The sequence below is a fragment of the Ovis aries genome, chromosome 5 (assembly GCF_016772045.2).
Source record: "Ovis aries strain OAR_USU_Benz2616 breed Rambouillet chromosome 5, ARS-UI_Ramb_v3.0, whole genome shotgun sequence".
NCBI classification, from domain to species: Eukaryota; Metazoa; Chordata; class Mammalia; order Artiodactyla; family Bovidae; genus Ovis; species Ovis aries.
The window spans coordinates 22869427-22894124 of NC_056058.1; the positions used below are offsets into that span (position 1 = coordinate 22869427).

General features: G+C 39.4%; 1 protein-coding gene across 1 annotated transcript in view; it reads right to left on the reverse strand.

Annotated features, from left to right (window-relative positions):
- The window catches only part of SLC27A6 (solute carrier family 27 member 6), a 72329-nt gene extending 52698 nt beyond the window's left edge, over positions 1 to 19631 (reverse strand). The window contains exons 1-2 of the mRNA XM_004008652.5: positions 18613 to 19631; positions 4838 to 5041 (exon numbers count right to left, since the gene is read on the reverse strand). Of these exons, the coding sequence (XP_004008701.1) occupies positions 4838 to 5041; positions 18613 to 19138 (730 nt within the window). The 5' untranslated portion in view covers positions 19139 to 19631. The remainder of the gene's footprint in view (positions 1 to 4837; positions 5042 to 18612) is intronic.
- Positions 19632 to 24698: the final 5067 nt, after the last annotated feature.

The following is a 24698-nucleotide window of genomic DNA, read 5'->3' on the forward strand; positions in this document are numbered from 1 at the left end:
AACTAATCAAACCAATATTTATGATGAAACAATATATAGACTGATGTCAGAGAGTGGTAAAGAAAGAAGATAAAATTTTCATCTTCCATTGAGAACAAGCAGTATCTATTTGGCGGGGGGGCACCTATTAAGTACCCAATAAAATTCTCAAGCTATTTAGATATTTAGAGATGATTACAGAAAGATCTGTGCTGGTGAAAACTCTTCAGAGTCCCTTGGACAGCAAGGAGATCATATCAGTCAATCCTAAAGGAAATCAACCCCAAATATTCATTGCAAGGACTGATGCTGAAGCTCCAATACTTTGGTTACCTGATGCAAAGAACCGACTCACTGGAAAAGACTCTGATACTGGGAAAGACTGAAGGCAGGATGAGAAGGGGTGACAGAGGATGGGATGGTTGGATGGCATCACTGATTCAATGAACATGAGTTTGAGCAAACTGTGAAAGATGGTAAAGGACAGGGAAAGCTGGCATGCTGCAGTCCATGGGGTCGCAGAGCCATACATGACTTAGTGACTGAACAACAACAACAAGAAAAATACCGAACGCAATTGGGTTTCAGAATAGGTAAGCAGGGTTCAGTTCAGTTCAGTCGCTCAGTCGTGTCCGACTCTTTGCGACCCCATGAATCGCAGCACGCCAGGCCTCCCTGTTCATCACCATCTCCTGGAGTTTACTCAGACTCATGTCCATCGAGTCCGTGATGCCATCCAGTCATCTCATCCTCTGTCGTCCCCTTCTCCTCCTGTCCCCAATCCCTCCCAGCATCAGAGTCTTTTCCAATGAGTCAACTCTTCTCATGAGGTGGCCAAAGTACTAGAGCTTCAGCTTTAGCATCATTCCTTCCAAAGAAATCCCAGGGCTGATCTCCTTCAGAATGGACTGGTTGGATCTCCTTGCAGTCCAAGGGACTCTCAAGAGTCTTCTCCAACACCATAGTTCAAAAGCATCAGTTCTTCGGTGCTCAGCCTTCTTCACAGTCCAACTCTCACATCCATACATGACCACTGGAAAACCATAGCCTTGACTGGACAGACCTTAGTTGGCAAAGTAATGACTCTGCTTTTGAATATACTATCTAGGTTGGTCATAACTTTTCTTCCAAGGAGTAAGCATCTTTTAGTTTCATGGCTGCAGTCACCATCTGCAGTGATTTTGGAGCCCCCCAAAATAAAGTCTGACACTGTTTCCACTGTTTCCCCATCTATTTCCCATGAAGTGATGGGACCAGATGCCATGATCTTCATTTTCTGAATGTTGAGCTTTAAGCCAACTTTTTCACTCTCCTCTTTCACTTTCATCAAGAGGCTTTTAGTTCCTCTTCACTTTCTGCCATAAGGGTGGTGTCATCTGCATATCTGAGGTTATTGATATTTCTCCTGGCCATCTTGATTCCAGCTTGTGTTTCTTCCAGTCCAGCGTTTCTCATGATGTACTCTGCATATAAGTTAAATAAGCAGGGTGACAATATACAGCCTTGACGTACTTCTTTTCCTATTTGGAACCAGTCTGTTGTTCCATGTCCAGTTCTAACTGTTGCTTCCTGACCTGCATACAGATTTCTCAAGAGGCAGGTAAGGCAGTCTGGTATGCCCATCTCTTTCAGAATTTTCCACAGTTTATTGTGATCCACACCGTCAAAGGCTTTGGCATAGTCAAGAAAGCAGAAATAGATGTTTTTCTGGAACTCAATATTTCTAAAACTATTAGCATTTTCATCTTTGTACTGTATAACTTTAATATGAATAAATATCAAATAGAAAATTAATAGTGCTTTTGCTTTCAGCCTGCTGTGCAAATGTATCAAACACTGGTTTTAATCTTCAAGAACAGGAGCTGTTAATAGTCTACTTCACACTATTCTCTTTGGGGTAAGGAGGGTTGTAGGGAGAGGAGAGTGGTAAAGACTGTTTTGAAGACCAGAGTCACTTTTTATAAGAAAACAGCATAAAGACAAATTGTCAAGTACCTTCTGTTGGAAGTTTTCAAAGATATAATTTCCAAAATTTTATTGTCTCTTTCAAAGTTAAGTCAGGTCATCTTTATGTTGACAACTTGATACACATTAGCATTTCCCAGTTCATTTATCAGAGCTGTTTTTTAAACAGAGTAACAACAACAACATGAACCATGAACTTCCAGATATTCAAGCTGGTTTTAGAAAAGGCAGAGGAACCAGAGATCAAACTGCCAACATCCGCTGGATCATGGAGAAAGCAAGAGAGTTCCAGAAAAACATCTATTTCTGCTTTCTTGACTATGCCAAAGCCTTTGACTGTGTGGATCACAATAAACTGTGGAAAGTTGTAAAAGAGATGGGCATACCAGACCACCTGACTTGCCTCTTGAGAAACCTGTATGCAGGTCAGGAAGCAACAGTTAGAACTGGACATGGAACAACAGACTGGCTCCAAATAGGAAAAGAAGTACGTCAAGGCTGTATATTGTCACCCTGCTTATTTAACTTATATGCAGAGTACATCATGAGAAACGCTGGACTGGAAGAAGCATAAGCTGGAATCAAGATTGCCGGGAAAACTATCAATAACCGCAGATATGCAGATGACACCACCCTTATGGCAGAAAGTGAAGAGGAACTAAAAAGCCTCTTGATGAAAGTGAAAGAGGAGAGTGAAAAAGTTGGCTTAAAGCTCAACATTCAGAAAATGAAGATCACGGCATCTGGTCCCATCACTTCATGGGAAATAGATGGGGAAACAGTGGAAACAGTGTCAGACTTTATTTTCCTGGGCTCCAAAATCACTGCAGATGGTGATTGCAGCCATGAAATTAAAAGACACTTACTCCTTGGAAGAAAAGTTGTGACCAACCTAGACAGCATATTGGAAAGCAGAGACATTACTTTGCCAACCAAGGACCATCTAGTCAAGGCTATGGTTTTTCCAGTGGTCATGTATGGATGTGAGAGTTGGACTGTGAAGAAAGCTGCGTGCCAGAGAATTGATGCTTTTGAACTGTGGTGTTGGAGAAGACTCTTGAGGGCCCCTTGGACTCCAAGGAGATCCAAAGAGATCATCCTAAAGGAGATCAGTCCTGGGTGTTCATCGGAAGGACTGATGTTGAAGCTGAAACTCCAGTACTTTGGCCACCTGATGTGAAGAGTTGATGCTGGGAAAGGTTTAGGGCAGGAGAAGGGGATGACAGAGGATGAGATGGTTGGATGGTATCACCAACTCAATGGACATGGGTTTGGGTAAACTCCGGGAGTTGGTGACGGACAGGGAGGCCTGGCGTGCTGCAGTCCATGGGGCTGCAAGGAATCGGACACGACTGAGCGACTGAACTAAACTGAACTGAAAAACAGCAACAACAGAAAAGCACAACACATCTCCAGGATAAGAGAGATTATTGTTAACCTGCAAATACAAAAAGAAATAACAAAGTAAACTTTACTATGCAATAGTAGTTTTGCTTACCTGTGTATAAGAAATAAGTACCAATACTTTTGAAGTGAAGTGAAAGTCGCTCAGTCAAGCCTGACTTTGCAACCCCAGGGACTGTACCCTGCTTTTAACACATCTCAATTCAAACTCCTGGTCATCTTCAAATTAATTACAAAAGTTTATTCAAACTACCATGAATACCATTCAATTTTTCTCAGAATCAATTAAGTTTAACATTTCTTTTGAATTCCCAGGTAGTTTCATTATTCTTTGCATTGCAAAGTGTGTGTGTGTTGTTTACCTGATAAAAGGAAAGTTAGTTTCTTAATTTTTATTTGTAACCTCCCCCAAACGTGCAAAAACCTCAAGATTTCCTGTTTCTCACGTGTTTCAGCCAACCCAAGGAAAACCAGGAGAGCTTACTACAGGTCTTTAAATGCCAGCTCTATACTTGGATTGTGTTTAGGAATTAACATTTTATCCTAGAATAGAGAAACCTGTTTTAAAGTAGACTAATGGATTTTTTAATTCAGAAGGATGATTACAAATATTTAAACATCTTTTCATTTATATATCAGGCATCTAAGGGAAGCTAGCAAAGATCCTGCCAAAGAAGCAGTCCAAATTTCACACTCTGAGTAACTGAGCTGGATCAAGTCTTCAGATATTCCAGTGCCATTTGTACTACCAAACTTGAAAATCTTTCCACTTGCAACAATGGCCAAGTGAACATGGTGACTTGCCAAGCTAAAGGTAAAGCAATTACATTTTCCATCCAAGTTTGAGAGTTCAAAGACCTAAAGAAACCCAGGTCTTCTTGGATACATGCTTTCTCAGATTTTTGGTAGCTATGAAACTGAGCCCCACTAAAACCTAAAATTCTTTTACCAACTCTTTGTCCAAAGCTTTGTTCCCTTTCTTGTCCCCTCCGACCTCAACCCCCCGGGAACTGAACAGTAATCAACCAGTGTCAGATGACTAAAATTGCTGTTGCTGATGACATAATTAAAGCACTAAAGTGATTATCATAGCTATTGTTAACAGATTGTTTCTCCAGGGCAAGATGAGCTCACAGACCCTCAAGCCATAGACCACCTTGCCAGAGATTTGTAAACCAGAATCATCCTGACTTCCAAAATTGTCACAGAACTGTCACAAGATGATGACTAACCCTAGCTTCTTTATTCTTCTCCTTTAAGAAACCCCCAACTCAAAGGTCAAGTTGAAGTGGATCTGAGGCTTGGTGGGTTGCAATAAATCCTTATTTTTTGGCAATCTCCTGCTATCAGAGTTTGGCTTTCTATACCTTGGGTACTCAAGTCCTTTGCTCAGTTACAGCTACACATGGCAAAGATTTGTCCAAACTGGTTGCTTTTCAAATATAACACATTGTGTTCTTTTTAAGTTTCAAGAACAAATGGCTCATACCTGTTGTTCCAGAAGTAAAAATATAAAGATAAGGAGACTTGGTGTTTGAGATAGCATGGTGGCTGCGTGGCACCCGACAATCAGTTGCTGTGCTCAGTTTTTCTTTGAGTGAAGTTATGCCTTGTGGGACAGAGTCTTTCATTGCCCAAACGCTGATACCTTCCGGGAGGCTTGGAAGAATGTCTTCTATAGTTTCTAGAAAATCTAAAAACCAAAGGATTAGGAAAAAGTAAATAAGACATAAATCTCAAACCACTCACCTTGTGCGTTCTTTTGCCTGTTGGAACAGGGATGAAATGCAAATACAATGCCAACTTCCTTTTCACATTGGATAAGTAACATCCTAGCCATTTTATGATTCTGTTTCAACATGACCAACTTAGAGGAAAATCTAGTTATTACCTAATTTCATCAATGCAAAAAACCCAATTCAAACTGAAATTTGGAGATCCCATTATCCAGGGATCTGGATGTGTTTTTTTTCCCCCCAATTTTTAAATAAAACTCTGTTTCTGTAATTTGCCTTAAATTTAAATTCTGGACACTGCCCTGAACATTCTTTCTGAAATACAACTCAGTATCTCATTATTCTAAAAAACCATCTGTCTGTCACTGCTCAGCTCCACTGTAATGCAACAATCCAAGAGAAACATCTGACTTCTCTGGAAGCACAAGATTCCAGATTACGGATTCACAAGAGTCTGCCTTAGATGCCATTTCAGAGTGAAAAGTTAAAGAAGGAGATTTAGAGATGCTCTTTCCTCTGGATCAGAATTATTAAAGGTAAAAGGTCTTTGAAAGCAAAAGAAGGAAAAGAATGCTTTTCAGAAAAGGTGGCAGGACTCACAGTGCACAGTAGCAGTGGGATCCAAGGCCTCATTAGAACCAGCATCAAGCAAAAAAGAAGTCAAAAGAGTAGAAATCTGCAAACGCGGGTGTCCTCAGGCCTGAAGAGCTTAGGCATTTTCACAATATCAAGGGTCTGGGTTGAAATCCAGGCTTGAGAAAGGCAAAGGGATACTCATCTCAGGAATCATCTATTGTACAGATAACCAAAGAGTGATTGTGTAGGGGAGACTGTGTTGAGGTATTCTGGGAGATTGACTAGACCTTTTTAATCTGCTCTTCAATGTAGGAGAAACTGTCATCTCTCTAGGAGGACAATACTGGTAGAAAAGGAGGGAGCTGCAAGGTGGGTACAAATCCTTGAGAAGGAAATATTTAGTGTGAGGGTACCTGGCACTCTATGGGACACAAAAGAAGCAGAGCATCATCATTCCTGGATTATGTATAAGAAAGTGAGGCATCTTTTTTTTTTTTTTTCTCACTAGATTAGACAGACAAACAGTCCTTGATATTCTTTAAATTCTTTTAAAATGTAACGCTCCCTTCCTTTAACATGGATCTTTAACCATGTTCACTTTCATGTTCTACATGGGTGCTGCAGTTTTATTTCACAGTCCTACAACACATCATACTTTTTGAGATAAAAGGGATTTCTGAGTGCTACATTATTTATTTTAAAATCTATGTTAACATCCACAGGGACATTAAGCAGTGGCCTTTTGGAGTAGGAAATGGCAACCCACTCCCGTACTTTTGCCTGGAAAATCCCATGGATGGAGGAGCCTGGTAGGCTACAGTCTATGGGGTGGCAAAGAGTTGGACACGACTGAGCGACTTCACTTTCACTTTTGGAGTTAATGTGAGGAATGCTTAAGGTCACCAGCAACCACCAGAAGTTATGAAGAGGATAGGGAAGATTTTTTTTCTTAGACCCTTCAGAGGGGACATGGGCCTGCAGACACTTTGATTGTGTACTTTTAGTCCCCATATCTGAAAGGGAATGAGTTTTTGTATTTTAAGCTTACCCAGTTTGTATTCTATTACAGCAGCCCTGGGAAGCTAACTCAACCAAGGTCACATGTTAGTGAATAGAACTGCTAGTCTAACCTAAGTCTAACTAACTCTAAAATCTATATATTACCTCATAAATGAAGCCAGTGATAAAAAAATACAACTAAATGTAAAATATACCCTGGTCAGAATGGTAAAGTCCACATAATTATAGACCTGTCCATTTAAGTACTTTTTTAAAATAATTTTTTAACAAGAATTAAAAAATAATCACTTGATATATTTTATTTTAAAGTTAAATTCAGGGTGTTGCATTAAACATACTTCTAGAAATGTAAAGCAGTGTCTGGTTCTTTCAAACAGCCATCTGTCAGCCCTGACTCAGTTCTACTATAAATACAAAACATTTGAAAAAAATACTCATGATTTACTCCCTCAAAATCTATAATCCAGATTGATTACAAAGGAGCAGCAAGAGAAAGATGTCAAATAGGACTGGGAAACTCATAAGAAAACTAAGGAAACCCAGAAAAATGGTAAGGAGTTGATATGTTAGGATTGGGGAGGCAAACTGGCGATTAAAATTTTTTGAATTAATTTTTATTTTTTTAACAAATCCAAATAAAATAAGATGTCAGATTCCAGAGAAAAATCTTTTTCTACTGAGCATACACAGCATATTGCTGTATACAGATTGCTTAGATAAGAAGGAGAAGTGAAAAAATCATAAGGAATACTGGGGGAAGGATGAGTCATAAATAAATGAAAAAACGAGACAAGCAAATGATCTGGACTTTGTATTTTTTCTTAATTTTTGGCACTAGATTTTGCTTAAATGATTCTCTCTGGCATTTTGAATATATAAGTACAAGTCTAAACTGACCCATTTCATTCCCTTAACTTCAAATCTGTCATGTGGAACTGTAAATCAACAAGATAAATTTTACATGTTCTTAATAATATGTGTGTCTAAATTGGCAAAATAGGTGCCAAGAAAGTTTCAATATGATTAACTGTGGATCAAAATCTTTGTTGGAACCGTAGACTCTAGAAAAATCATAGTATTTACTAAGAGTGATGACCTTTATAAGAAAAAGGAAGTGAGTGGATATCTAGGAATCAGAGGAGATACAATTTAATCTCCTTCATACATTATAATGAAATTGACTTAGCTGAGACATTTAGAAATAACAAACAGAATTTTATCTAAACAAGTTATTTCTTTAATAGTGGTAGGAAGTATGGATGAGGAGAGTGAAAATTGAGATAGAAATTTGAAACATCTTGTAGGGGATAAAGGATCATTATTTACTTGTCACTGTCAGGCTTTCTTGATAAAATGGCAAGTTTTAGTGTCACTTTGAAAGTAAATTTTACATATTTATTCCTGCCCCCCAAAATAGCTTTTGTTTAAATACTTCATGAAACTTGGCTGTGTTTCGTGAAGATTTACTCTTAGTGAAGTGTCCTACCACTGAAAGCCACAGAACTGTAAGTACCTCAAAAGAATAATGGCTGTCCTACTCTACCCTTTCACCAGCTGTGCCTGGCACACAACCATAGGCGCTGGGTATGGAATGCAACTCATGGGCTCCACTGTAGGTACAGGTAGTAACAGTAAATTACCATAAGAAATTGAGACAGATGAAAATTCTATGAGATTTAACAAAGTCTACAACACAGGAAAAGACTGAATCTCTCTTTTCAAAGCAATAGATTCTTCCAAGAAATACACACTGTTTCTCGCATGCACTGGTTTACGTGGGTTTGCAAGCATAAAAAGAGGTAAATAATGATCTCTGCTTATAAACATTTACCACTGTTTGTACAAATTAATTTCTTGTTTCTATACCATTGCTATGTTTCATTCACATTTCTGAGACTATGAAATCAGTGAGTAAAAATGTAATATATCCCTTGAATATACCATTAGTGTGAATTATGCTATTCATTCTGCATTAAAAACTTTTTTTAAAATTGAGGTATAGTTGATTTACATTGCTGTGTTAGTTTTTGATGTACAGTAAATGATTCAGTCATACATACATATATATTCTTTTTCATTATAGCTTATTATAAGGTATTGAATGCAGTTTCCTATGCTATACAGCAGGACTTTGCTGATTAACTGCTTTATATATAGTACTGTCCTAATATATCCCTTCCCTCCTTTCCCCTTTGGTAACTGTAAGTTTGTTTTCTATGTCTCTGAGTTTGTTTCTGTTTTGTAAATAAGTCCATTTGAATCTATTTGAAGCACTTTTTAGATTGCACATATAAGTGATACCATATGATATTTGTGTTTCTCTGCCTGACTTACAGACATTATTTTAAAATTATCTTGTGCTGTGCTCAGTCGCTCAGTCATGTCCGATTCTGCAACACTGTGGACTATAGCCCGCCAGGATTTCCCAGGCAAGAATACTAGAGTTGGTTGCCGTTTCTGACTCCATAAATTATTTTATTCTACATAAAACAAACTGATATTTTCAAAGGTAGTTGCTCATAGCTCTTAAAACACTGGCGAACATTTAACTTTAAACTTTTAGCCCAGGACCAGATGGCTTCACAGCTGAATTCTACCAAAAATTTAGAGAAGAGCTAACACCTATCCTACTCAAACTCTTCCAGAAAACTGCAGAGGAAGGTAAAATTCCAAAGTCATTCTATGAGGACACCATCACCTTAATACTAAAACCTGACAAAGATGCCACACAAAAAAGAAAACTAGAGGCCAATATCACTGATGAACATAGATGCAAAAATCCTTAACAAAATTCTAGCAAACAGAATCCAACAACACATTAAAAAGATCATACATCATGACCAAGTGGGCTTTCTCCCAGGGATGCAAGGATTCTTCAATATCCACAAATCAATCAATGTAATACACCACACTAACAAACTGAAAAATAAAAACCATATGATTATCTTAATAGATGCAGAGAAAGACTTTGACAAAATTAAACATCCATTTATGATAAAAACCCAGAAAGCAGGACTAGAAGGAACATACCTCAACATAATGAAAGCTATATATGACAAACCCACAGCAAACATTATCCTCAATAGTGAAAAATTGAAAGCATTTCCCCTAAAGTCAGGAACAAGACAAGGGTGCCCATTCTCACCACTACTGTACAACATAGTTTTGGAAGTATTGGCCACAACAATCAGAGCATAAAAAGACATAAAAGGAATCCAAATTGGAAAAGAAGAAGTAAAACTCTCACTGTTAGCAGATGACATGATCCTCTACATAGAAAACCTTAAAGACTCCACCAGAAAATTACTAGAGCTAATCAATGAATATAGTAAAGTCACAGGATATAAAATCAACATACAGAAATCCCTGCATTCCTATACACTAATAATGAGAAAATAGAAAGAGAAATTAAGGAAACAATTCCATTCACCATTGCAACCAAAAGAATAAAATACTTAGGAATATATCTATTTAAAGAAACAAAGACATATATATAGAAAACTATAAAACACTGGTGAAAGAAACCAAAGGGGACACTAATAGATGGAGAAATATTCCATGTTCATGGATCAGAAGAATAAATATAGTGAAAATGAGTATACTACCCAAAGCAATCTATAGATTCAATGCAATCCCTATTAAGCTACCAACGGTATTTTTCACAGAGCTAGAACAAATAATTTCACAATTTGTATGGAAATACAAAAAACCTCAAATAGCCAAAGCAATCTTGAGAAAGAAGAATGGAACTGGAAGAATCAACCTGCCTGGCTTCAGGCTCTAGTACAAAGCCACAGTCATCAAGACAGTATAGTACTGGCACAAAGACAGAAATATAGATCACTGGAACAAAATAGAAAGCCCAGAGATAAACCCACACACCTATGGACACCTTGACAAAGGAGGCAAGAATATACAATAGAGAAAAGACAATTTCTTTAACAAGTGGTGCTGGGAAAACTGGTCAACCACTTGTAAAAGAATGAAACTAGAACACTTTCTAACACCATACACAAAAATAAACTCAAAATGGATCAAAGATCTAAATGTAAGACCAGAAACTATAAAACCCCTAGAGGAGAACATAGGCAAAACACTCTCTGACATAAATCACAGAAGGATCCTCTATGACCCATGTCCCAGAATACTGGAAATAAAAGCAAAAATAAACAAGTGGGACCTAATTAAAAGCTTCTGCACAGCAAAGGAAGCTATAAGCAAGGTGAAAAGACAGCCTTCAGAACGGGAGAAAATAATAGCAAACGAAGCAACTGACAAACAACTGATCTCAAAAACACAAAAGCAACTCCTGCAGCTCAATTCTAGAAAAATAAGTGACCCAATCAAAAAATGGGCCAAAGACCTAAACAGACATTTCTCCGAAGAAGACATACAGATAGCTAACAAACACATGAAAAGATGCTCAACATCACTCATTATCAGAGAAATTCAAATCAAAACCACAATGAGGTACCATTTCACGCCAGTCAGAATGGCTGCGTCCTAAAGTCTACCAGGAATAAATGCTGGAGAGGGTGTGGAGAAGAGGGAACCCTCTTACTCTGTTGGTGGGAATGCAAACTAGTACAGCCACTATGGAGAACAGTGTGGAGACTCCTTAAAAAACTGGAAATATAACTGCCATACGACCCAGCAATTGCACTGCTGGGCATATACACCGAGGAAATCAGAATTGGAAGACACACGTGTACCCCAGTGTTCATTGCAGCACTGTTTACAATAGCCAGGACATGGAAGCAACCTAGATGTCCATCAGCAGATGAATGGATAAGAAAGCTGTGGTACATATACACAATGGAGTATTGCTGCTGCTGCTGCTGCTGCTAAGTCACATCAGTCATGTCCGACTTTGTGTGACCCCAGAGACGGCAGCCCATCAGGCTCCCCCATCCCTGGGAGTCTCCAGGCAAGAACACTGGAGTGGGTTGTCATTTCCTTCTCTAATGCATGAAAGTGAAAAGTGAAAGTGAAGTCACTCAGTCGTGTCCAACTCTTAGCGACCCCATGGACTGCAGCCTACCAGGCTTCTCTGTCCATGGGATTTTCCAGGCAAGAGTACTGGAGTGGGTTGCCAGTGCCTTCTACTCAGCCATTAAAAAGAATACATTTGAATCAGTTCTAATGAGGTGGATGAAACTGGACTCTATTATACAGAGTGAAGTAAGCCAGAAAGAAAAACACCAATACAGTATACTAATGCATATATGTGGAATTTTAAAAGATGGTAACGATAACCCTGTACGCAAGATAGCAAAAGAGACACAGATGTATAGAACAGTCTTTTGGACTCTGGGGGAGAGGGAGAGGGTGGGATGATTTAGGAGAATGGCATTGAAACATGTATACTATCATATGTGAAATGAATCGCCAGTCCAGATTCGATGCATGATACAGGATGCTCCGGGCTGGGGCACTCTGATGACCCAGAGGAATGGGATGGGGAGGGAGCTGGGAGGGGGCTTCATGATGGGGAACACATGTGCACCCATGGTGGATTCATGTCAATGTATGGCAAAACAAATACAATATTGTAAAGTAATTAGCCTCCAATTAAAATAAATAAATTTATATTAAAAAATAAACTTCTATGCATTACTAAAACTAATATGAAATTCAACTATACAGGGTTAACGTGAGGTTTCCATACTGCAAAGCAATATTTACACAGAAACCAAATTGAAATTGTAGATCTCATCGCATGCTCTTAACTACCAATTTGGTGCTTAACAACAGCTTAATGGGTTTCTCACAAAACACCTGGGCAAGTTATGGTGCCTAAGGAAACTGATGCTTAAGTAAGCAATCCTAAAGCAATATATATCATGATGTAGATAACAACAGTTCTTATCAGGCCAGACACTAATCTCATCATCAACAATGTGTCAGTTATTTTTACAAACAATAGTTTACTGATAATAATAGCCTTAGGAAGTACATAATTATTTCATTCATGATAACATATTCCTCCCTGAAGCAATTTTATTAACTGCTCTGAATGGGTACACACAAGTTTGTAAATGGGTTTCTGGGTTTCATTTTCAGCTGTCCCCACATCTTTTAGGGCACAGACAGTATATTTATTATAGGCAAAATTGTGCAAGAAAGTAAAATGTAGAATACTTCATTTGTTGTTATTTCAACACACTCTATTTCCAATAAATAATTATTACTCAGATGTGTGTTTTTCCAGTTTGGCCTTGCGACTTCTCTGAGGAGGCACAGTCCCTGTTTAAATTGTTTTTGCTCCTGTCAGTATTCAAGTTTCATTCCCTTATAGCAAACATGTGTTCAACATAAACTGTATATAAGAACTCTAGGGTCGGTATCCTCATGATCAGTGAAGAAAATCATCATCCTTAGAATACTACCTTTTCCAACTAGTAAATCATGAACAATCAAAATTAGTTATATATATATATACACATTTTTTTTTCAGAATGGAGTTATTCCTTGACCTAGCTGAGTCTAAAATGGGAGGAAAAAAAAAAAAAAAGGCAAAACGGCCATTCATTCTACTCTACATAAAAGTATAGAAATGCCTTGAAAATGAAAATAGATATGTCGAGGCTAGCACAGTACATGGATAAAATAATACAGGTTCACATGAGCCACATACCTATCTGAATACATCTTCCTTTCTATAGAACTTACAGGGTTTTTATTTTTTCCTCTAACTATTCCTCTTGGTCTTTGAAAAGCAGATGTCTTTATGGCTGAAAGTCATTTGGAGAATTACAATGGTTTGATTGTTAACTGGAACATTTGCCCCTGCAGAGTGTGAATGCGTCAGATCATGAAAACAGACAGGACAACGCTGCACGCATTACTGTAAGTTTAGAGAACCGACATAAGAGCGTATTTCTTGTGAAAAGAAACAAAACCCTTCCCAGAAGGTTGAGACACAACATACTATTGAATCTAAAGTAAAAAGGGCCAGGGTAATATTAATATATACTTTTCAGTTATTTACTTATAATTATAATGATTTAATATGTGATACACTGAGAAAGGAGAGAGTGCAAAGTACACGCAGGCATGAATGCATGCATGCTCGGTCGCTTCAGCCGTGTCCGACTCTTTGCAACCCCATGAACCGTAGCCCACCAGGCTCCTCTGTCCATGGGATTTTCCTGGCAAGAATACCGGAGTGGGTTGCCATGCCATTCTCCAGGGAATCTTCCCAACCCAGGGATCGAACGCATATCTCCTACGTCTCCTACACTGCAGGCAGATTCTTTACTGCTGAGCCCAGAAAATACAAAAATGCAAGTAAATCTGAAATTTTGGGGATACTAAGTCTAGAAACTAAAGACTACAAAGCTTAAAATGCTTTTGACTTTCAGGGAGTCATGATTCTAACATTTAGCAACACTGATATAAAATAACCAGTAACTCACTGATATATCTACTGCCAAAATCAACTATCAGAAGAACAGCACAGGGACAATTCCTGGGCAAAAACAGGCAAGTAAGTAAAGAGTTACTGAATGCCCCTTGTGTACCTTACAGTTTTTCATTAGGTCAATCACCTATTCATTCATCCAAGCAGTAATTACTTATTGAGCATCTCTTTTACACTAAATTCCAAGAATTTAACAACAAACAGAACAAACTTCCTCAGCTCAAAGAGCTTACATCTGAGCTCTTGGCCATGTCCTCCAAGTTGCACAAGTACCTCTACGTGATCTGGCAAACACATCTTTGCCTTTCCACTAAGTCACTGAGAGAGCCATGGCACACAGTGCCAGAGGCAAGAGGATTGGTGGGGAAAATACTGAAACCAAGTAGGTGACCAGATGGAAGCTGACAGAGAGAACTGCGGGAAAGCAGCAGGGCAGACGGAGGGGCCTGGAGGGAAGGGAAGAGAAAGGGAAAAGATGGAGATGAGGAAGTGGGCAAGAGCAGAAATGAGGACAAAGACAAAGGTGTGCTCAACATCAGAAAATCCAGGCTCCCGTTCCCACACTGCCTTTCCTAAATGCACGAGCTTGAGCAAAGTACTTGCCCACTCCAATCCATGCTTCCCTCCTCTTTAGAACCAGACTATGGCTGTGGTGAAGATGACAAAAGACAATGTGTCTAAAAACACCTTATTACTTACATAGTGCTTTAAAAAGGAAGACAGTTATTATTGCTAAATATGTCAAAGGATATAATTATATAAACTTTTAAATACTACATACAAATACCTCAACATTTCATGTTTGTTCTGAGTAAAGAGGAAAGCCTATATAGGTAGATGATAATATTGGCTGCAGGTATTGTTGGCAAAATCAGAGTTGAAATATTGGCGGGGAAGGACTAGGTTTGATCTAAGATGATTTAATATTCAGTAAGTGCTGAAATTTTCCAAAGAAAGTTGGGATGCCACTTGGTACAGCTTCTAAATCAAACTACACAAATACAGTAATACTTCTTTGCAACTATTTATTTTTGAGTCTTCAGACTGAGAAAAAGGACTAATAGTTTTATAAGCATTTACATTTTTTCTAGTGATAGGAGCATGAAAAACCTGATGTCTTAACACTGGCAGCTTTTAATTTTACTATATTTATATAACTGGAATGCAATTTTTTCATGGTTATAGCAAAAGGGGATTAACAGCCCCAGAAACCACTGGGCTATAATGTATAATACAGCAGAGTCTTAGATCAGAGACGAGGTTTTGAGTCTGTTCTGCACCTACTAAGCTGTGTCACCCTAGACCCTAGGTGAACTTCTTTCCCTCTCAGTTTCTAAACTATAGCTGTGCACTTGCCTTTCAAAAGGTACTGGGTGCACTTTTTACATAGTCAACCTTGAGTAAATGGCAACATTGACATCTTTGTTAGCAACCACTAGAGCAAAAATAAGGTTTATTCTTATTCTGGAGACAGAACTATCAGGCAACTGTCATGATTGTAATGTCATCTATCACCATGGACCACCATGGACATTATCTGGCCTGCCTATAAAACGTGTTTGACACTGGTTTTACATAACTTATGAATTTTGCTAAAACATAGCAAAGTGTTAAACGTCCTGGACCAAACAGACGAGTTACTAGTCTTTTTTTGTAGCTAATACCAAATTAGAAAGTGGCATCAAAATTCAAGTGAAATCCTTTAGTAAAAGACTCCAATGACTTTACAATGATAATAGCAATTATTTTGATTCACCAAGGATTTACTTTGTATGCACTACTGCCTCAGCTAGTCATTTCACCAAAACTTTGCCATTTAATCCTCAGAACTACATTGTGAAGGAGATGGTATTATCACCAATTCACAGCAAAGCAAAGTATCACTCCAAGCAGCTGAGGACCTTGTTTTTCAATCACACAATTAAGAAGAGGCAGATCAGAAGTGAGACCTGGGGCTGTCCAGCTTATCTAAACCACTGTCTGTTGTTTCCGCTTTAATACACTCTTGCTGCAGATATAAGGATTTAATAGCACATCTCCATTAGAAACATCCAGTGAGAATTTAAGAACTCTGAAATGCAAAGTTCTAAAAATTGTATGTATATATGGCTCATGGATTAGACTCAGGATGCCAAAAATACAGTTTTCAGGGTAAGAGCTTCAAATACAGAAAAGTGACTGCGATGGAAACCATGCTGTCTTATAAAACAAAACAAAACTAGCAGTTAATTAAAAGGGAACTGTCCCATCTTTGAAAGAAACATATGCTATTTATATATTTTGGAGGTGCGCTAATAAAGAACTGTTACTAGGACTTAAGGTTGAATTCTCCAGGTACCTACTTACTGAGCAAAGTAATTAAACATGTTTGGCTTAGAATTCCAGCATGCCAATGTGGCTTTCATATACAAAACTTGTCTGGTAATGGTAAAAACAAAGACAAGGAAACAATGCTATTAGTTATTGGCAAAGCAAAAGCTGGCACAAGTAAAACTGCAAAATTAATTGGTCCTAATTGGGCAACAGCTCAGTCAACACCAAAGTCTGAAAACTCTGAGAGTTAAACAGCCCTACACACTTCAGGAGGAGTCCCTCAGGAGACAGGATATGGGATGTTTCTCAGGTTGACTTCAACATCATAGCCACAGAAATCTTTTCAGAGATATTGTGGCCCTTCTAGTTTGCTCTTCTGAAGAGAATTTATGGCTTTACTAATCTCTTTGCACAATTTAAGGTTTAGAGTGGCTCCAGAAACTGCAATCTAAATTAGAATGAGCAACTAAAATGTCAGAATATATCCAAAGATGAACTGTGATAGTTTTCCCTGCTGTATTCATATTGTCACTGCCCATGGCACGAGAGGTAAACACTGCTTCACCGTGTTATGGGACCTAGTGTGACTCCTTTATTCTGCTTACTGCTACAGTTCAAAGAAAATTTCCAAGGTGAAGAGTTGAATTTCAATCTCGGAGGATATGACTGTTGAATTAAAAAAAAAAAAAAAAAAAAGAGGATTTCTGGTTTCTCCGCCCCAGTAATTTAAGATAAAATTAGTCCTTAAGAGTAATAAGACACATTTGGGAGTCTGGATTGACATGTACACACTGCTATATTTAAAATAAAATGCCTTTAAAAAGAACAAACATTTTGCTTCTTCATCTAGTCACAAATTGAGCTGGAAGGACAAATGAAACAAGCAAACGTGAAAGCCTTGAATAAATAACCTTTTTTTTTTTTTTACACTATATATTGGCTAACTCATTTTCATGTGCTATACAATTATTATATAAGAAAGGGTACACACAAAGTATTATACTTTATAAATCACTGGTATATAAATATAGATCCCCTCCCCCCATATTTCTCTGTGAATCTAAAGATTCTATATGACTATAGCCCACCAGGCTCTTCTGTCCATGGGGTTCTCTAGGCAAGAATACTGCAGTGAGTTGCCATGCCCTCCTGCAGGGGATCTTTCTGACCCAGGGATCGAACCCATGTCTCTCATGTCTCCTGCACTTGCAGGCCGGTTCTTTATCACTAGCGTCATCTGAGAAGTCCATATGAGGTGTCAGAGTGTATCTATTAACCTAAAATACTTAAATATTTTCACTAAGGTCTTTGCCAGGATCCTCTACCTTCCTACCCTCATGAAAGAAACATATGCATAGACCACTTAGATTACATCAAATAAGTTATCAATTTTCATACTTCGCTTCCCCTGTTATGCAACTTATCATCCTAGGTTCTTCATTAGTCAGGCACTCAACCAAAACCTTTTCTTTATAGTTCACTGTCAGTACACATACCCAAAGCCTAAATCCAAGGGGAGGGGAAGAAGGTCAGCACTTACTGAAAGAAAAATAAATGATGCACCGGTGGGGTAAGGAGACGGGGGAGAAAGAGACTGAGAGTCTGCCAAGACCTTGCCACTGGCTGGGAGGTGGAAGTCCAACTTTGCCAGGCAAATCCTAGCTTGCAGGCAGTGCAGAATAAGAGCAGACGTAAAGACAAGAATTCATGCACTTCTAATTAAGCATGTTTCTTCTGCAAAGGCAGTCAACCTCCATAGTGCTACTATTAGAGGCAGAAGGTATTCAACAATGAAACAGGATCGTCTTCCTTCACATCAGATAATTTTGTCAGATCTGACAAAATTTAGAATTTGCCAAGCTCTCTCTGTGTTCTTGTACTCACTGAAGGTAGCAAGAACAGTAAAACGTGCCCCTTAGACTCATCCTGTCCCTTTGCTAAAATAATAAGATTTCAGAAAAGTCTGAGATTTCAGTAAAGCTCTTCAGAAGCTGTCCTGATAATTAGTCATCTACAACAGTGATTGAAGTGAGAGAAGGGGAAATTAAACCACTTGTACCCTTAACATCCATACTTCATCACATACCCAGGATACTAGTTGCTAATTGGTTCTAACAAAAAAAAATGAGGCGGGTGGGGGTGGGACAGGAGGCAGGGCTGCCATTCTGCTCAAGCAGCTCATTTCCCACACTTTACCTGCACCCACCACGAGGACCCTGGGCTCACAGCTGCGGATGCAATGCAGGAGGGAGACCGATCGAACGTTGGAGTTGAGGAAGGCCACCACGCAGCCCAGCTTGGCCAGGCCAAACCACACGTGAATGAAATCCGGTTCGTTGCTCATCAGCAAAGCCACAGTATCGCCCCTTTTCAGCGGGGAATGGTTCAGGAAGACATGGGCCACTTTATTACTTCTCCTGTCCACATCCTCATAGGTGTAGATGTCTCCCTCGTAGATGATGAAAGGTTTCTGCGGCCGCTTCTTGGCCTGGATCAGGAATTTATCCAGGACAGTGACTAGCTCCCCTTTCTGTCTGTGCTTCCCTGTCCAAAGTCCACAGCGAACCACCTTCAGCAGGTACCAGAGGTCACTCCAGAAGTAAGGGTACAGGAGTTTCTGCAAGAAGCTCAGGAAGGCCATTCCAGCTACTAGTCCTGTTAGCCACGGCAGGAACCTGGGGGCCGCAAGACCAGAAGGCAGCCCAGATCCCGGTTCTGCCATTGTTCTCTCCCGGGGGCACCTCTCTGCCGAGACCACCAGTCAGCAGTGTGCAAGGCTAGCACCCGCAGTTCGCCCCAACCTTTATGGGAGGGAGAAGAATTCTTGCGAAACTGAGTTAAAAGTCTTCTGCACAGAAGGTGCTCCAAAGAATGCTGGGGATAAGGCCTAGGACACCTGGCGGGTGAGCAGTTCGAGTGTGAGATAAGCTCAGAGGCCTCCGGGGTGGATCGAGGAATGCAGCACAGCACACATTGACTTCTGAACCCCGACGGCGGCCCGCGCCCTGCGGAGTTTTGAGGCACCTACCAGTTCTCTCCGGGCTGGTTGGATCAGTCCCCGGTGCCTCTCAAGCAACTGAGAATACCCCACCACCCTCGGGGGCAGATGCTCTCCGGTGCCTGCAACTTGGAGGCTGAATTCGAGTCGAGAGAAGCTGAGGTGGCGAAGACTGAGATACACAGCGGCTTCCCGCCTCGATCTTGCAGAACCGCGCGCGGTGTCGGGGCCACGCCTCCGTCCAGGGTGTCCCCAGGTCTTGTGGGATCTCCGGGCCCGCAGCGCCGCCTCGGCTGTGCCCCGAGTAGCAGCCCAGCGCCCCCTGGGATCCCCTCGGGCGAGATGGGTCTCCGCGCTACTCCCAGGTGACGGCCGCGCCCGCTGGGAAAAGCTGCCTTCTACGCGGATCGCAGGTCCCCTGCTAGGTTCTTGAGCTGAGGTATCTCTCCTCCGAGCCCCAGCGAAGGGGCTCGCCTCCCGTCTGCCACCAGGCGCCGGGCCAACCCTGCTTGGACCGCGGTCGATGCAGCAGCTTCCTCCGCCCGTCCTCCGCTGGCTGGTGTGCAGCGACCCGAGTCCCAGGAGATACAGCCGCACAGCATGGGGCAGAGGGCAGCCAGGCTCCTGGGACCCGGTCGGGGAGTTCATTCATTCCATAAATGGTCAATAAAGGAAATTAAACTAGAGGCTACAGAGGCGAGGGGAAGAATTAAAGACAAGAAAAACTAAAGCTGCCAGCAGGGGGGGGGCGAGAGGGGGCGGCGGGGATGGGAGGATAGGCAGGGAACAGGCAAACAGGCGACGAAAAAGATATTTATGAATTGGACAGATGCAGGAATATTTGAACTCTTTGTTCATAAAACATCACAAAGTGAGTTTGCGGTTATACAAAAAGTAGTTTTGAAAACTTGTATTAGTAGGTTGGTATTGACATTTATACTAAAGTTCAATCCTTAGAGTGCCTTGATAGTGCTTTTTACAAAATTTTCCAAAGTACTGTTTGAGGTGCGAGCTTAAGTCCATATTCACAACCACATTATAAAAAAAAAAAAAGGATAAAATGATTTTTTTCCAGTGAGATCATTTAAAAACGATCAGAACATCAAACTAAAGATTCTAAAAGGGGGGAGGGCAAAGTGGAGAGGCAACAGGTAATTAAAAATAACAATAAATTTTATACAACGGTGAAATTTTACTGAAGATAAACTGAAGGGTACTTAATTATGTATTTTTTTCCTTGCAGATACCACTATTCCAGCGCTCTGCCTTTAAGAAGTGTGTATAAAAGGTTAATTGCACATATTGAAATAACTAAGCACTGCCTCACTTTGTCAGCTTTTCCTTCTTCAATCATGTTCTCCAGCTGGGTTCTAGATAACCTCAGATTTCCTAATAAATGAAAAACTATAACTCCAAGGCAGACTTTGGTTTATTAATCTGAAAATGATTACTTTGAAGTCATAGTGAAGAGCTTAAAAGAATGAGAGGATCTTAAAACTCTTTTGTGTAGATCAAGAAAATCCTTTCTGAATTTATTCAGAAACACTACTCTTTTCAATTCAGAAACACCTTTCCATTTGAAGAAAAGTATTAGTATCCAGTAGTTTACAACTGAGAAGTTAGTTTACAACTTGAAAAGCATCTTTGACATGCTATGCTTTTCTTTCCTAGCTCTAGTTTGAATCAGACACCTCCTAGAAAACAATAATTGAAGCAGAGAATAGAATATGTAGCACTTGGTCTCAGACTTTTGAATTCCAATACAAGTAAAATCTGTCTTTCTCTAGTGGAAAATGAGTACAGAAACATAGGTGTCCCATATTTTTAATATGTAAAATTAAAAACATGAAGCTCACATTAAAACAATTATCATCTACTGTGACCATTGTTTCATAAACAGAAGAATTTACTTCAGTATTAAAAAGAAGAAAAGGAATACCATTATAATAAAAGACAGTCTTTGAGAATAAATCAAATTAACTTCATGAAAAACTCATGTGTTACACTGATTTTTCATATTATGGATCTCCTAACATGATCACAGGGCATGGAACAAAATTTTTAGTAACTACTGATGTATGTGAGTTGAGAAAATATTTGGCACCATAAATGTAAGACAGTTTGATTTATTAGCAAAACTTAAAATATATGTTGCCAAAATTTATATTGGCCAGAGCCAATTCCATGCCTGAAATCTCACCACAAAAGAAGGAATCAGTGATCATCTTGTATTTCTACATCAGCCTGTGAATCTGTTTTCATTTTTTCCAGGGATGTTGATTCACTTTCAAATAGTGTCAAAGACAGCTAAGTAAAAATAGATATAATCATTAATTATAAATGTTAAGTATTACATTAATAATGGGGGAAAGGCAGTAACAGTAATTATAATTAAGCTTGTCATTTAATTAAAATAAAGAGAAATAAACACATACACATAGTCTAGACATTTCTGTTAACATTTAAGAACAATGCAATATTTCTCAGGTTCCCCTTCAGGAAATATAAAAACAAAAGTATTTTTTAATGTAATTTGAAAATAATTATTGTGACTAAATACAAATCTATGTAGAAGAAAAATTCTGCTTATTTTCAGTCTAAATATGCTCTACTCTACCCCTCTCTCATTTCTGATTTGCTTTCCTCTCTAATCCACTCCTATCCACCTCTGTAGCCTTAGTATGTTGAAGATGAATTGTTCAGTGAGTAGATCAAAGTAAAACTGAACAAAGCTTCATATGATGAGCCATGACTCATCTTGACGCCCATAGGGTTTTACCAATGTAAGCTAAAAATTTTGACTTTGTGCAGATCAATTACTTGTGTTCATGTTTTCTGATGAAACTGTACAGCAGTCACATTTTAAAATATGGGAAGTATGGGGGGAAAGGCAGAAGCTTAGAAAGGCACCAGATGATGCTACGTTGGCACCAAAATACCACAGCAGGTATTTGCACCATGCCAAGAAGCAATGAGTTCCTACACTGCAGCTGGCACATGGGGAAAGGGTGGGGATGGAATAGAATGTGTGAGGAAGAAAGATGCTGAAAGGAGGGTGAGAAATGCTGAGTGTAAGATTTATTCCCTTTAAAATTCTGTTAAAGAACAGACTTTTGCTCAAGTTTTAATTAGTGTTTTACTCTCTGATCAGAGTTTATTATTTTTTTTTAATGGGAAGCTTGCAATCTCTTTGTTTGTATTAATGAACAATTATTGCCCACAATTATTCCTCACAAGGATACATGAAGTGAACTCAACGTTAAAGATGATGAGGCTTGTTGTTAGAGAGTTGGGCAGCATTAACTTTATCATATGTCTTAGATACACTAAACACTTCCTGAAGTATAAAATTTTTATAGTAGGAAACAAGCGATTCGATAATAATAGTCTGGGGAACAATTCTGAAATAAACTAAATATTTAATTATCATTTCTGCTACAGACTACAAACTATGCCAAGAAACTCTTGCCAGTCAGAATTCTGCCAGGAAGACACTTTACACTCGTATTTTATTCATGATTTTTAAAAAGAGTTTGCATATGCCCAAATACTTCTGTTTATGATAACTTCCTCAGTGTTGGTGAAATACACTATTTGGAAAAGATAAAACACTTGTATAGTGTTTTATCACTGATTCTGAGTCCTCAGTGTAGCCTCATTTCTATTTTAATATAAACCACCTTTATTGACTGGTTCCAAATAGGAAAAGGAGTACATCAAGGCTGTATATTGTCACCCTGCTTATTTAACTTATATGCAGAGTACATCATGAGAAACGCTGGGCTGGAGGAAGCACAAGCTGGAATCAAGATTTCCGGGAGAAATATCAGTAACCTCAGATATGCAGATGATACCTCCCTTATGGCAGAAAGTGAAGAAGAACTAAAGAGCCTCTTGATGAAAGTGAAAGAGGAGAGTGAAAAAGTTGGCTTAAAGCTCAACATTCAGAAAATGAAGATCATGGCTTCTAGTCCCATCACTTCATGGCAAATAGATGGGGAAACAGTGGAAACAGTGTCAGACTTTATTTTCCTGGGCTCCAAAATCATTGCAGATGGTGATTGCAGCCATGAAATTAAAAGACGCTTACTCCTTGGAAGAAAAGTTATGACCAACATAGACAGCATATTAAAAAGTAGAGACATTACTTTGCCAACAAAGGTCTGTCTAGTCAAAGCTATGGTTTTTCCAGTGGTCATGTATGGATGTGAGAGTTGGACTGTGAAGAAGGCTGAGCACTGAAGAATTGATGCTTTTGAACTGTGGTGTTGGAGAAGACTCTTGAGAGTCCCTTGGACTGCAAGGAGATCCAACCAGTCCATCCTAAAGGAGATCAGTCCTGGGTATTCATTGGAAGGACTGATGTTGAAGCTGAAACTCCAGTACTTTGGCCACCTGATGTGAAGAGCTGACTCATTTGAAAAGACTCTGATACTGGGAGAGATTGAGGGCAAGAGGAGAAGGGGACGACAGAGGATGAGATGGTTGGATGGCATCAATGGACATGGTTTGGGTGGACTCGGGAGTTGGGGATGGACAGGGAGGCCTGGTGTGCTGTGGTTCATGCGGTTGCAAAGTCGGACACGACTGAGCAACTGAACTGAACTGAACCTTTATTGAGGCAGGTTATTTGATCATTAGTGAGATAAATCAAAGTAACTCTTGGGCAACTTTTATTAGGAACTAACAATGTTCTGAATATTGCAGTGAGTTATTCAAGGACCCTAATTTTTTGTATGTCTGATAAAGCCTGAGGTTTAGTCTGGCAGGTGAGGGAGGGGTGAGTAGGACTTCTGAGGTTCAGAGCGTAGATCTAATTTCTTGACACATCTGCAAATTTATAACATCTAAAATTTTTAAGACGTTCCCCAATGGCTTAATTATAGTAATGATTTCTCCCTGGGTAGCTGTGTTATCCAGAGCTGACATGACTCCACAGACTTCAGGGAGTGCCTTCCATGAAAAAAGCAAGGCAGCCACTTCAGCTCTTGCCCATCCCCAGCCACCAAGAGGAGGAGAGAGGGGACCAGGGAAGTCATCTAGTGGGTGTTTCTTCGTTTAAGCTTCACTCTTTAGCCTTTTATTAAATGAAAATTTTCAAATATACATCAAGATAGAAAAAGAGAAATAATGCGAAAAAAAAAAAATTGTTTCCAAACCAAACTTGGTTTGGCTCGCCCAACACGTAGCAAAGCCAATCTAAGGACACCTGGTTGTGGTGAAAACAAATTTCAGTATGTATTGCAGGGAGCCAAGCAAGAACAAGCTCAAAAGCCCCAAACTC